General features: G+C 37.3%; 1 protein-coding gene across 3 annotated transcripts in view; it reads left to right on the top strand.

Annotated features, from left to right (window-relative positions):
- CTNNA3 (catenin alpha 3) overlaps positions 1 to 15793 on the top strand; it is a 568565-nt gene that overhangs the window by 22470 nt on the left and 530302 nt on the right. For all 3 annotated transcript variants that reach the window (XM_052799302.1, XM_052799303.1, XM_052799300.1), the window contains exon 4: positions 6609 to 6775. In XM_052799302.1, coding sequence (XP_052655262.1) covers positions 6609 to 6775 — 167 coding nt within the window. The remainder of the gene's footprint in view (positions 1 to 6608; positions 6776 to 15793) is intronic.

The raw sequence follows: 15793 nt of genomic DNA, 5'->3' as shown, positions 1-15793 counted from the left end.
GAAAGGGTAGGTTGTTTTGTGCTCTGATGGGACATTGACTCCCAACCTTCTCTGGTACTGATTCTACTTATCTGTTAGTTTGTGCTTGCGGAACTTGAGGCTGCAAATACTACTGTAAATCAGAGTTTATAAGTTTTCTATTATTGGTATAAACCATTGATTTTTTTTTTTTCCCCACCCCTCTCAATTTTGAGACTAGGACGTTTGAAATCCTCTCTTTTTACTGATTCTGTTGCATCCCTGCTTCACTTAGTCAATGGGTTCCCTTTGACAACTGCGTTTCTCTGGAACTGTAAATCTACCAGCCTCTAAGGGTGTAGTTCACAGGAGTGGGTGACAGGACTTTCTTGGCAACAATACCTCCTTGTGGGAGGACACAAGAATGGCATAAAATTCACTGCATTCCATGTGGATTTCACACTGCTGCAGTTAAAAATAAAAAACACGAGAAGAAAGCCAGATGTAACAAATAGAAGAGAGAGAAATGTAGTGCTTAGATAGGATTTAGTAGCAGAAAGAAAATCTATTCAAAGAAATAAGAGAAGAAAGCTTAATTCTGATGGTCTTGCCTAAAACAATAAAGAACATTTAGCTGTTGTCAGTGTGATGTTGAACACTGTCTCTGAGGGGTGCTCACTGACTGCAGTTAGTGGTATTAGTGCAAGTATCTGTATAGATGGATTGCCTGCCATCGGCTAGCAGCCCAGCAGAAGTGTGTACCTTTTGTCAGCTATTTGCCAACAGCAAATTTGCCAACAGGCTTACAGTTGACTTGTTTTTAAAGGAATTTTCATGTAAGTTTTTGGATATTTTTGGTGCTGGATAAAGTGCATGGATCCTCTAACTTTTTTTAAAAAAAAACCCTGTGGCTGAACTGTGGTTTTACCTTTCCCAATGCCTAAGCATAGATTTTTGTAAGCATGTTCGTAAGTAGCAGTCATTTGACAATAGCAGTAGCCATCAGTAACTGATCAGCTAATAGTAGTAACACCATTTACTTTGGGAGTCATCTATCTGTGTGTGCTGAACAGAGTCTTGGAAGTATCTGCCTTCCAATAATTATGTAGTCTTGATATATCCTGACTTTCTTTGAATTGCTTCTCATTTGAATGTCTAAAATAATTGAAATACTATGAATGCTCCCGTCTTTCTGCTTCCCTATTTGTGCCACTAAAAGGGCACTGTCTTTCACATTTCATTGTTTGTGACAAATGTAGTTATGGAAGAATATCCGCTTGATGGGAATTACAATGAAATGGATGAATTTGCATTGAACTGTCATGTTGTTTACTGCATTTTAAGTAAGTTCTAACATCATGTTGTTGTTGGAGCTGTCATTTTCTGCTGCTTGTACTCATAGCTCCTATCTGCCTAGGCTACATCTCATAACTCTCTTTTAGGGTCATGGTTTTATACTTGTTCCTCTGCCCATCCCAGCTTATGTCCAACTCATTTCTAAGGGATTGGCCATATTCAGACCCTTCTGGCTTGTCTTTGCTCACACACTCAATCACAGAATAGTTGAGGTTGGAAGGGACTTCTGGAGGTCCTCTGGTCCAATACTCCAGCTCAGGCAGGGCCAGCAGTCTGCCCAGGACCATGTCCTGTCAGCTTTTGAATATCTCCCAAGGATGGAGACTCCAGAACCTTCCTGGTCAGCCTGTGCCACTCCTAAGTCACCCTCACAGTGAAAAAATGTTTTCTGATGTTTAGACGGAACCTCCTGTGTGTCAGTTTGTGTCCATTGCCTTTTGTCCTGTCACTGGGCACCACTGAGAACAGTCAGGCTCCATCTTCTTTGCACCCTCCCTTCATGTATTTACATATACTGATAAGATCTCTCTGAGCTTTCTCTTCTGTAGCCTGGACAGTCCCAGCTCTCTCGGCCTTCCCTCATGTGAGAGGTGCTCTAGTCCCTTAATCTTTGTGGCTCAAGTACCCAGAAGATATCAGTGTTGAAATGGTACTATTTTCAGATTTTAGGACTGTTTGAGGTTTTGAAGTGTCTCAGGTGCTTGAACGGCACCCAAATCCATATGGCCATTCTCTTCTGGAAGGCACAATAGCAGAGACCTGGGCAGTTAATCACATGTGGGGCCTGTGAATACACAGTTCAACCTTGTGTTTATGGGTAGGGTGAAACATTACATTAGAGGTTTCTGAGGAGCCGCTGTGCTGTCAGAAGGTTATCTTTCTTGTTCCCAACTGTTATTAAATATTCCTGGTAATAGCACTGTCTCCTATCCTCATCTAAGCTGTATCTCACTTCTCTCCTGATCCGTTCAGTTACTAACTCATAGGCTCACCATTCACTCCTCTCTGGGCTTCTCACAGCTGAGTACTTTCACTCCTTCCTAACCAACCAGTTCCTTTTGAATCTGTAGCTCTGCTTGCCTGGTCAGTTTTGTTTGGACCACTTTTACTGTGCACAAAGAGACTCTACTAGCAGGTTATACAGAACTTAAAAAATAAAAAGTAGTCGATTATTGGCTAACGCATGCAGTAGATAGCTAAGACCGAGTGACTGAGCAAAGTGTTAATGTATTTATTACCCCCGTAATGCTGGCCAGACAGTTGTCAGTCATCTGGGAAAATGTTGGCCACTGTTGCTTCTTTAGAACTGTGGCTCAGTTTTGCAGAGTTTTTATCTTGCAAGTACCTGGATCTTTTGACTAAGGTTTAAAATTTTTTGCGTCAGTATTTTTTCCTCTTGGATTCTTTGACTGCTAATTACTACTATATCTACAACTCTACTTCTGTCTGTGATTTTTACTTATCTTCTGTGATGTTAGCTAACATACTTCTTGTACCTTACAAAAAATTTTCTCAGCTGAGGTCACACAGTTGTACTACACCAAACTAGGCCTTGGATCACAGAGGGCTGAACCACAGGACTGAGGATTCCACACAGTCTTCCTCTGGTTGGTTGATTCTCTCACTCTTCTCTCCCTCCCCTCCAAATTTTCCTCTCAAAGTAACCAGTTCTGTTTTCTTTTCTTACTGCCTTCGCTTCCTTAATTCTCTTCGCAATTTCTCCAGACTTAACTAGTTTTCAACAGAAGTTCTTCTGAACTGCAGCACATTCTGTGCCTAAGAAGTTTTAAGTTCCCCAAAGGTCACCAAGTTGACTTGCTACTTATCCTTTTATCCTGGGAAGTATGTGAGGTTAACACATCACATTTATCTTGGGCTACAAAACTATTTGCAAATCTGGCTTGAAGTGCTGAGTTAAAATAAGTTAATAGCTGCTTTGCCTTTGCTTGGATGGCAGAAGACACTGCAAAAATAGTAGTGAATCTGGTCTGTTTGCTTACCTTGTAAGTAAATGCTAATAAATAACAGGTAGTAGAATATGGCGTGCTGTATTATTCCTCTCCTTATAAACGCTTCAGATGTTCTCTGTCTTTAAAAAAAAAAAAAAAAAAAAGTCAGTCCATAAATAGTGGAACAAGGAGAGCCTGTCTTCGTTCAAATTTGTATCTCAACACTTCTGTAGATTCTTTGAAGCTTAGCAGTAGGTAAGCTTTTACTGCCAGCCCCAGCTTGCCATCAGTGAGGGCTTTAACTTGGTCTCTTTCCTGATTTCCTAATTTCATGGAAAAGTAGTTAGCTAACTTTGAATATCTTTCTCTGTGTAATTATTTATTTAAATTGGTCAGAAAGTTCAAGTTACCAGGTGGCCAGTCAAGCAGTGATGATGTTAATCGTACTGTTGTGGAAAACAGTATCTCCTGATGCTTTAGTCAGTATTTGTTAAAATGAATCCTGAGGGACCAAGGTGGACAGCTCTACACTCATACATCTTAATTGCAGAAAACATTTCCATTGTTTCATGCTTTCTTGTCTTATTAAGACATTGCATGTGTCAGCTTCATGTTTTTGTGCAAATGTTTTTAAGAATCTGACAGTTATAATGGTCTGAATTAATACTACAGTGTATGCATTCCAAATACATAAAAAACATGTGGTGTTAACTTGTACTTTTACAGCCTGAAACATAACATGTCAAATTTAAGATATTCAAACCCAATAACTGGCAGGTCAAACAGATGGTAGTTAAATACTATGAAAATAAAATGGAGACAGTTTTTGTTATTCATTGACATTGCTTGTTCTCAGAAATTTGGAAAGTTTTCTTTCTATTTGAAGTCATAAGAGAAATGAAAGGGCAAGGATTTTAGCTGTATGATAGTGTGTATGCGCTGTGTTTCCCATGCCCTTATTAAGGCACAATGAATTTCCAGAGTTAGTATCTTAAATTCCTACTAAAACTTCCCAAATTGCTATTAATTTATTAACATCTGTAGTAGTCACCTGCTACATGTAAAGGTACATGTAAAATACATCTAAAGATATGTATGCATGTAAGCAGGATTTACTCTCTCCATTTACACCACTCCAGATTACTGGGCTCAAATCAGTGCTTTGAAACTTCTAGTACTGATAACAGTACTCATCTGGAGAGGTGTTTCTGTCTATTGCAGATGGGGAAATAAAAGACCTTAAAAATCAGTTGTTCTGATTAATATTTGATTTTTATTTCCTGTAGGTTTATTTGTTGTGATGTGCTCAGCTATGGTGCATTATCTCACCAGCTACTAGAGGAAAGTTCTGATTTGCTGTCCTGAGCACAAGAAATTGATATTTTTTACTTTCAGTGTTTTGTGATGTAGCAGGTGCTAGAACCAGATCTCAAATTAGTGTGTTTTTTATTTATTTATGGAGTTTGTTAAGCGTGTACTTAAGATACTTGATTTGCACAAAGACTTTAACAAATCCGAGAGAACCAGAGAGCGCTATTAAAGATGGGTGTTCCTGGAAAACACATGATTTTCAGCTTGTTGGAAGTATTCAGTGTTCTGAGAATCAGGCCAGTACTCTCTCAGGTGCTGGTACAGGGACTCTGTAGTAATTGGCAGGTTTATTTCTGTAGCCTTTGCTCAATATTTTTCTCAAATGCAGTTTCTAGTAAGAGCAGTAAAGCTTGTTTTTTCTCTGAATCTTGAGAAATGCAGTCACATAAAGAACCTGTCTGGCAAACTCTTGTGCACTTGAATAGTTCTCATTCAGTTCTGATGGAGGGAGCACATAAAAGTCTGTATCTTTGTAATTACAGGAAATACCATATGTTTGTATGTATTTCTATGAATATGCATTAATTACTGATTGCATGTATTTTGTACAAACCTTGTTGCCTAGTTTTTGATTTGAGGACTCCAAAGGTTTTGAAAACACATTCTTGGTTCAGGTAGCAAAACTCTTTGCGTAACTTCAGCTTTGACTTTACTACCAGATACTCTGAAGTAGACATGCCAATAGCATTCCTGCATGAGACTTGTCCAGACTTCTTGCCTCTGAGTGAAGCTATACAGTGCTAAAGGTACTGTGAATTTTATTTCAGCAGGCAGTATTCTCTCCTTACTTTTGGTCAGAATTTGTAGAACAAAATGAAACAAAAATTACATGTTCCTGCACTCTCTCTTTCTATGTAGAAAATCTCTGTGATACAAATGACTGCTTGGAGAAACGTACCCCATTCTTATAGCAAGACTTACGTAATTTAGATAGAGGTATAAAGAATAGTGCATAATAAACAAAGGATTTAACTCTGGAGCAATATCAAATTTTTTAAATGCCATATTTTTCTTTACTGTTGCATCCAAAATCCAGGACATGCTTAAGGCAGTTGTCAACAAAGGGCTGGCTTCATGAATGTGTAGTCCTTTAATAGCTACATTTACTAATGATGTTTCCTAATATTAGCACAGCCGAAACTATTCATTTTTGTGACTTTTGATCCATCTTTGGTTTCCAAGCTGATACAGAGAGTTTAATGGGTCAAACATTTATTTTAGCAGTTTGTGCTTGTGTGTCAAGAGTTTTCCAGTGCTGTCCTGCGTAGAGTGAGTTCTCTCAAGGTTGTGCCATCAGTAACAAAGCTCCTCAGGTGATAATAGACTTTGAAATGCTTCTAGAAATGAGTGTAATGGCATTTTTTTCCTCAGAGTAAGTCTAGGTGACAGACTGCTGAAAGTAAACTTGGGTGTTTGTCATTGTTGTTCTTATTGTTAAATTTCATTTGCAAAACTTCATATTGGAGAATGCTATATTGTTGTCTACTGGCACAGTTACTAGCTCCAATGCATAGATTTCACATATTTTATGTCAGAGTCAGATATTCAAGTGTATGAGATTTGTCATTCCATTAACTTATATTTATAATGAGAAGAACAATATTTGATTCCCTTCTGTGAGCAGGAATTATTTAATAGCAAGGACAGCAAAGTACATAGTAATATAAAAGGCAGTCACTAGAAAAGCACCCCTGGCCTTGTTGTGTACAGTTAAGAGTAATGGTGTGATTTCCAGGGGAATTATTTCGGAATTAAATGATACAGAAGAACAGAAAGGGGGCATAATTCAAAATGTGGAACATTCTGCATGATCTGTAATAATTGACCTTCCTTTCAAGGCATTAGGGCAACAGAGAGATGCCAAATTTATTAGTAATACTTGTGACTTGCCAAATAACTGATCAAGTTTTAACTATTTTTTTTTTCCTGGGTGTTGCGATACAGCCTAAGGGAATTTATGCCTTCATTTTGCAGGTCAAGCCTTAAAGGTATCAGCAGAGGCATTTACCAGTGATCCCTGCTATCTGCCTAAGAGGCAGGCCGTTGTCCAAGCAGCACGATCTTTGCTTACAGCTGTCACAAGGCTTCTAATTCTGGCGGACATGGTTGATGTGGCGTACTTACTGGAACATTTAACTGTGGTGAGTAGAATTTGACTTAACTCAGACTCCCTTTAGCTAGAGGAAAGCCGGCTGCTGGTTCTTTTTGCATTGAAAATTCTTTTTGTACTTCGGAATTGCAGATCTCATGCACGTAACACCTTGGCAATTGATAAAAGTGTAGATTCTAGGTGAGATTTGTAGAACGTACCAAAAGAACCCCTCTTCTACTTCTAACACAACATATTTGATCGGGGAAGCAGATGGTTATCTCTACACTTATATTTTAACTTCCTTTTATTTCTTATTTCCTATTTTTTTACTTGAATTCTTGAATTGTTGTATAGCTTTTTATGCGTGAAACCTTCTTGGTATTTGTGGCAGTAGTAGGGAATAATTTATTTGTAGAGAATCTTAAAGGTGGAATTTTATTTGGATATTTACGAAGGGAAGAACTAAGTAGGTAAGGGTCTATCTCTGTATACAAGTCAGTGTGAGAGAGAGATGAGCTAAAAGGAGAGGGAGAAGATGTGTGAGAGAGGCCTCCAGCAACTCCCCAGCTCCAGCTATGCACTGCAGACAGAAGGCTAGAAAGTCCTGATGTGGGCAAAGCTTTAAAAATTGTGCAGTAGAAAATATTCTCTAAAAGCCACTTAATTTTTTCACTCAAGAGAATAATGTGTTTTTGAAGTGCGTATCATAATAGTGCTATGTTTTGGGGGAATCTTTTTTCTACCTGGCTCTCTTTATACAGAAGGGATGGCTTCATTCTTCTATTCCCGTATAAAACTAACCAGTGGTTGTGCCACTCTTGCTGAATTAGACAAAATGTCCACACTTCTGTTGTTCAACATCAAAACACTCTCCTGTCTACACAAACTCAAGTTCCTTTAATGTCAGCCATAGTGTCCCATGTGAGCAGGCTTCCTTCCTTTCTTGAACAGTGTGACTTTAATCTTGCCAGCATCATGTGTCTGACCACAAAAATGTGTTTACTGAGTTTCTTCTCTGGTTGCTTACTCCATTCAGTCTGGTGTGTGCCTTTGCTGGGAATAGCAAGGAATTGTTCTATTTTTGCTTCCCTTTTTTCCCTAACATCTTCAGTAATGTGTGACAGTGATAAAACCTCCAAGTTCTATTGACTTCTTAATGTTTCAGGGCAGAGGTGAATAATCAGCGCCACTTCTAATGCCTCATGCCACAAGAGGATGCACTGACTTAAAGGGGACCCTTTTGAAGCAAGTTCAGTTTGTTGAGGACAGGGAATTGAAAATTTAGCTCCCAATCAGAGTAGGAACAGTATTTCATAATAAAACAATGTTGTGTGTGTTCCAATGCTGTGTTTGAAACATCCAATGTTGACAATTGTTGGAGATGCTGTACAGGCTAAATGAACACTGACTTGCAGGAGCTTCTATGTTGTTATATATATATATGAAATTTGTCATCTCTAAGAGGAGTGGCCTATGTCTTTTGTAGTGTTTGTGGAAAATTTTCTTAAATTATGATATTTTTTCATTGATAGCCTATTACATTCTTACATACGTATTTTCAGGATCCTAGATGCACCCTTCTAAAATGTTTTCAGTATATTTTACAGGAGAGAACTAAAAGTGGGTAGTTTTCTTTCCTAGAGTTTCAGTATTTCTAAACAGCCATATAATTAATTTCATGATTTCCATTTGAAAATGAAAAACAATAACTGAAAATCATAAAAGAATGTAAAGAATCATTCAGGAGTGACTCCAACACTGCAAAGACTGCAATTAAGTTTTCTTCTTCTTCCATACCTTAATTTAGTTCTCTTAATAGGAGTGAGAACTGAATTCTTCAGTTAACTCTTAGAATAAATTAGTGTGACATAACACTCTCCAAAATGCTTATGTAAAAAGACTCACCCTAGTCCTTACAGGAAGGTGGTACATTTTCCATATTTATTTGGCCTCTGCCCTGGCTGCTGAACTCGCCAGCAGTGGTATTAGCTGTAGCGGTGTCTCTTCATGTTGACATCTAATTAGGAAATCAACTTAGAAGATAGAGTAATTTCAACGTATGCTACTGAACAACCTTCAAATTATAACAACTTTTGCTCATGACTAACTGAGCCAAGTTTAAATGCAGTTAAATATTTTAATGAGTCTCAACGTTGCTCTTTTCAAAGTCCTTAACTTTAATTGTTATACTTTAAAACTCCCTTAGGAATTCAGTTTTTCTTCAACACAGACTTGCTCCAACAAAAAGACATTGTATTCACACAGTGGCTGCAGTGTAGAAAGTAGACCTTGTCTTTGCTGTATCAGCTTTAATATTCTCAATGTTTGCATGTTCATATGACTTGAAAATCAACTCTCTTTAAAAGTCATTAACAGTTTTTCTTTGAACTTGTTCTAAAATTTCAATACTTCTAACATTTTATCTTCTTCACAAAGAAATGGGTGTTACAGCTGTTATTAATCTTCAGAGATGAGAAATTTCATTGCCCTTTATTTCTGTAACTCTGAGCTCTATAATTGTCATAGAATGAAATTAAGAAATTTAAAGGACTGAGCCAAAATTAATTTTAAAAATGAAAAAAAACCCCAAAACCAAACCAACCCAAAATAAGTAATTGTAGAATAAATGAAATGAAAGTTCTAACCAAGGAAGTTTTTTTGTATGTATAAAGTGAAAGAAAGTGGTCCAGCATCATCAAAGAACTCTGTAGAGTATTAACCAGATCTTATTCCATACGGAAGTATTCCATGGGGAATTATCTATTTATGTATCTAACACTTTTCAAAACAATTTATCAAGGAGTGCTGAAAGTTTTTAATCTTGCTCATTCAGTAAAGCTGGTTAATTTCAACACTGATATTCAAAACATCTGAAACCATACTTAATTCTACTGACAGAATGCAGTCTGGATCATTAAACTTTAACTTTCTCTGTAATCTGTGAATAAAAGTAGAAAGGAAACAATGACAATGTGACTAGCTGTCATATAAACACTTTTCTAGTGTTATCTGTTACATCTGCCATTCTAAGTATATCTAGGAAAAAAGATGAACCTCACCTACCTCCTTCCAATTTATGTAGTCTATAAGAGGATTGTTTTCTGTACATTTTACTTAGACTTCAGACTGTTTTTTACTTCTATGTAATAAAATCTTTATATAAAACAGAGTATAACACTGAAAATAACAAATATTTTTGTCACAAAAATATTGAAATGTAACTTTTAAACTAGAAATAACAGGTTGGTGTATTTGGAAGAATTTGATAAACCTGGCAGGAATTTCACTCCAAATGTCCAAAAACGTACCTTTGTGAACATGAGATTAGCTTTTTTGAAATTTCACTAATAAAGTGGAGAGAATTTTGGTTTTTTTTATGGATTCTACAGAATCTTCACCCAGCAAAGTGTGTATCAAATAACGCATATTAGAAACCAGTACAAATTCTCAGTGACTGATCGTATTCTGGCATAGTACACTTCTAGCTGTTTGTGGAATTTACAGCCTTATAAGAGTATGATGGTGCGGTACAAACAGCAACCTCATTTTAGAGTTGACTGAGAAAATAAAATACATTACACTGATAAGAAAGGCTTTGCTTTTTTAAACAACTGAAAATTATTTAAACAGGGAAGAGTTTAAATAAATACCTGTCCGTATCTGAGTTTCTGTACTTATTTTAGAGTTTGAAGTTTCTAATCATAAAACTGAGTTGTGAAAAATGTAGTTAGACAAAGAGCTATCTCATGTATTGCACTCTCTGATTCAGAGCTGTATTACCAGCCTCATTCATTATGGTTAGTAATGCTCGATATTATTTAAGTGAATTAACAGACTAATGGAATTGCTTGAATTTATTGATCAGAGGAGAACAGCAAGAAGGTAACAAGTTTTGAGAATTTCATTCAAAGCGCATTGGCAGTCTGTCTTTCTCTAATCTATTTCAGATCATGCTGAGCCAACATGTTTTATCTGCCTTTTTTCCCTTCTTGTCATGCTTGTGGATTTACTGTTTAAGTCTTCATATTTTTCATGAATGCCTCAGACAGCATGATCTTTATAAAATGCTTGCTTAGAGTTATTTAAAACCCTTGCCAGGAAAAAAAAAAAAAAAGAGAATGGCTATAGATAAGAAGCAACTTGTAAACTTGGGCCCGGTGGCCATAGCGTTGTCTGTTCCTACTTTCCCTGCAGAGTATTCATCAGCATTAAAAATGTTTTGAGTAGGAGAAAAACAGTATGGTTACATAAAAAAAGAGAGGCAAGTAATCTCAGGCTTACCTACGCTCGAGATTTAGGTATTTGGTTTGACTTGCATTACTCTGCTTGAACTAGAATTTGACTTGCTCCCTGCGTTACATTCTGACTGTTTTGGTATTGTGGTATCATGTAGTAAAACATTTAAAAATGGAAAAAGGGCAAAAAAGAACGTAGGCTACCTTGGGGGCAACAGGGCCAGGTTGTGAAACTGAAAATGATTAGAAGCTTCCCACCTTGCCTTTGGTGGGCATGGGTCACTCCCATGGCAAGAGAAAACTCTGAAAATAGGGAGTGTTAAGAAGATGACAGGAGTCTTTGGGAGTAAATTTGGCTTCTCCCTTGGTTCATACTCTCATTTATTTTCTCATCAACCAGCAGAAACGGATTCTTGCTACCAGTCTGAGGTCAGTATATGCCACGTAGGATACAGCTGTTTGTAATCAGGGCTACAGTGTTTATCATTACACTCTGCAAATTCTGTGGCAGTCTGTAATGTGCAATAAATGACAGAGGAAAAGCAGATTCCGAAGAATTACTTTTAAGAGTCAGGCTTTTCAAAGTGAACACCTTTTTGAGTGCAAGAGGAACATGGATCCACTTCTGTTCTGCGTATGGTGGCCTCTTGACTACCCACTCTGTAACTCCCTAATGACTGGTGGCTTTACAGCCCCTAGGGCTTCCCTTGAAACAGCCATATTCTTAACTGTCTTGTAACAAACTGTTGCTAAGGAATTGGCTCCCTAGTCACTGCAGTTCTGTTTATATAATATCTGGTTTTGGTCTTAGCATGGGAATCACTGAAAAAAAGAGCATTATTCTTTTCTTGCCAGTCAGAAACATGGCTTTGAAGGGACCCTAACTGGCCAGCTTCATGCACTACTGTACCAGAATTTCTTTGGTGTAAGCAAGCCTGAAGGCTCCTGAACCTGTTTTACCAGACCACAAGAAAACCAAATGGAATATAGTGGCTGTATTTCCAAGAGGAAAAACACAATTGCTGGGTTAAAAACACACTTAAATGAAAAGATTTGAAAACAAATCCAATTCTTGCTTCTTTGCAATGTAGAGCCTTCCCTTCAGTCTTATTTCCTTGGGATTTCATAAAGGATGCTATGAAGTGCAGCTGCAAAGTTACATTATTGAAATGTAATAATTAAACTAGACTTTAAAAATCAGACAGCAACTGCCTTTAATATCATTGCTTATTCCACAAATACTCATATTATGAATCGGTTTCCTTGCAACAGTTGAACATGTTAGCAACAGTGAACAGTGACCTTAACCTTTTATAGAAAGATGCAGAGCTACAGTATGAAGAGACTTTTGAGTCTTTATTAAATTGAATAAATTAATTTGAATGAAGATCAAAACAGTAAATTTTAACTTAAGTAGTATCAAAATTTTAGTATGATTTCCTGTTGAAACATTATGCAACCACTCTGTTTATGCCGCAGCCTCTTCTCTTTGAATTCATTGCCTCATTTCTGTTATATATGACAGAAAAACAGAAGTGCCAAGGTTCCTGAAAATAGGTAGATGGATAGTGGAGAAAAAACCAAAAAGGCTACATCAGGAGCTTATAAAGACACCAGAGGAGTCTAGCCCTTATAAACAGCCTTACTGCAGGAGGAACTTCAGTCAGAGCTCACATCTCTTCTTTGACATTACAATGAATAAGCTGTGAGACTGTAGGAAATTTAGTCCTGGTGCTTACAGTTACACTTACTAATTAGGTAGAACCATGATCATTATCTGAGAGGAGGTTGCCGGACTTTACCATACTAATCAGGGGCATCGTACTTATGAAGAGCCCATATTAATAATGCTTTTCTGGTCCATCCACATTTGGGATCTTTATCACTTTCAGAGTTTGATGGTAGTTGTTGCTTCAAGATACCTAAAATGGGACTGTGAGAGTTGGTCCACTTAGACATCCATTGTGTGTTGGTTTCCAGTCAGATAAGCACGCAACCTTCATTCAGTGATGTCTTGATGGTGCATGTTCAGGACATAGCGTCTGGTGTGTTATCCACTTTGTGTGTTTTAGTGCCAGGGTGCTTGGCTCTAGTTTTACAGTTGTTGATTTTGGTTTATTTTTATTGTGAAAGGAATGTTGTAATGTTCATTAATGTAATGTAATGTTCTTGTGTTTTGAAAAGTTACAAAGTTGTCTATGCAGTATCTGTGCTACAAAGTTATCTACAGTAACTTGACAAACAGGAGGAGCCTTCAGAATTGTTGAAATACTGGTATTTCTTCTCTGCCTGTGGTCCAGCTTTCTTCAGAGGAAAAATCAGTCCGGGTAGTTCCCAGTAGTGCCACAGAGAGCAAAAGTAGTAAAGGAATGCTACCTATCAACTTCCAGAAACTATGTTTAAAGTACTTTGAAAAAGTGACAGGCAAAAAAGAGCTTTTGTGGGTCTCTTAGGATTATTTACATTTGGTTATTGGTGAGAGAGAGAAAAAACTACCTTCTGGAGTATTAGTATTTCTTTTCACTTCTAGACAGTAAAAGTGTCAGAGAGAGAGGTTTTCTTGCCATTCATCCAAAAATGGTGGTTCATACTGATAGCAAAATGATACAGAAAGATCCAAATATGATTTTTAATTTTAAAACATGTTCTGATAACCTTTTGTTTGTCCAAGGCACATTTCTTTGATTTCCTGTTGATGGCACTGGAAAGAGCATATGTATGTTTTCTTAAAATTGCTTGTTTGTTTTTTTTCACTTTTGAATTAAGTTTTTTAAAAGTGTTTTTCCCTTGCATCTAAAGACAGACTTCGAAGTGGATGTCCTGGCCATTACCCGTCTATTTTATTGGAGTATATTACCCTTATAGTTACACATTTGGTTTGTATTTACTCATCCTCACATGCTGGTTCTTATATCTCTTTCCAGAGAGCCAAATGCATTATTAATGTTTGGGTTGCTTCAGGACATAAGGAAGTCAGTGAGCTTGCTAGTAGAGTTCCTGCCAAAAGAAGAATTGAAGCTATGGGATTAAGTACATCCTTAAGAGGATGATGGTGGTTCTGCAACTATACAACTGTATTGTAGTCTAACATGTTGATGATAAAAAAAAAAAAAAAAAAAAGCTCAAAAAAGGACTGTACCTTATGTCCACTTAGTGAGTTTGGGAATCATTAGAGACCTTTTCCCTTTATTACTCAACCCTGTAACAGGGCGCAGCAGCTTTGGGGTAATTTCTGGAGAAGTGTGTCATGGTTTGGAGCTGAGGGTGTATGATGAACTTGCAGAGATATATTGTGAGCAGTTTCTTACACATATATAAAGAGGGACCACTATGGATAGCTTTTGGTCAGCTTGAACTGTAGTCAGGTCTTGCTTGCAAATGTTGTAATTAAATTGCTTCCACCTAATGGGGATACCCTGGAGTGGGAACTGGTGAAAGCAAGCATTGCAAATTCAAGGCTTTCAGAACAACTCTGGAGTAGAGATAAAATCTGAAAACAACAGATCCTACAAAAGGTGAAAGATAATGAAGTCAAACAGAAAAGAATAGAGTCTTGTGTTTTTGTTTTGTCTTAGCATTTATGTTCTGTCACCCATGTTGTTATAGAATTCAGTGAAGTATACTTTGGGTGAGAAAGCTTTCTTTTATTTTTTGGTAGCAAACGTTTCAAATGCAACTAGAAGGTCTCCAGTTAACCTCTAGTGGTGATGGGTGGGGTACAGTAAGATAAATTACAAATAGATATAAACACTGCCTTAACTTGCTTCTTGGTTATGAGAGTGGTGAGGCTTAGATAAAGCCTGCAATGTGACAAACAGGAAGTGCTAACTTGCCTGAAGATTCCAGGATATATCTGTTTGTTGTAGATTGTCAGCTGAAATCCACTGCAGCTGCTTATCCCCAAAGAGGAATTACCTAGTGGCTGTTCAACAGCCTATACAACTTGGGCTTGTTCTCAGTCAAATGCCCACAGAATGAGTCACACTGTGGAGCGGTCTACATCTATGGTCAGCACTAGCTGTCAATTCTGTTGTCAGCTTTTTAAAGAGTGACTGAAGATGAGTGGAGTTTTTTTCCTTCTACTCCTATGGTTCATTTTTCCAATTCAATGACTGTAGTTTTAGCAAAGGTATAGAGAAATGTGCACTGTAGTTACTACTGAAGTGCTTGGTTTTCCACAACTGACTGGAAAGCAGTCCATTTCTTTTGGTCTTTTGCTCCATTCCCTGGATATCAGTACCACATGTAAGCTTACAGTAGGTGCTTCATCTACCGGGCCTGTAACTGTAGTAAGCTAAGTCAGTATTTTGGATGGATTTAGAAGATATGTAGTTCTTCCTGATTATATCAGTGTAAATAAATGTTTATAGACTTGCTTCTGGTGGTAATCACTGTTATAACAAAATATTTCTAAACTACTTACAGCTTTACAACCATCACATGCTTGTGAGGTGAAGAAGAATATTTACAGATGGGGAAACAGAGAAAGTCAGAGGAGAAGGTTCATGATTTCATGAAGGTAGCAAGAAAGCTGTAGCTCCCATTCTCCTTTCGCACAAATCTTAGCCTTTCTGTTACAGTTCCCTACAGCTGGGCTGGTATTGTTCATCTCTTTGAAAAATACTGGTACTATTTTTAATAATAGTGTATGCATGAAAGAAGTTTTAAATTTAAAAGTAAGATCTGTAATGAAGTATAATTAATGTTGTCACAGCTTTCATACAGAATGTGAGCACCTTGCCCAAGGTGAGTATCTGGTATTGCAAATTACTCTTAAGTAAATTAACTTGATAAGAAGTACCCTGTTATATATAAGATCTACTGTTATGCTT

This window comes from Harpia harpyja, chromosome 10 (assembly GCF_026419915.1).
Source record: "Harpia harpyja isolate bHarHar1 chromosome 10, bHarHar1 primary haplotype, whole genome shotgun sequence".
Taxonomy (NCBI): domain Eukaryota; kingdom Metazoa; phylum Chordata; class Aves; order Accipitriformes; family Accipitridae; genus Harpia; species Harpia harpyja.
The sequence above is the reverse complement of the archived record's forward strand: the minus strand, read 5'-3'. Positions and strand labels throughout refer to the sequence as shown.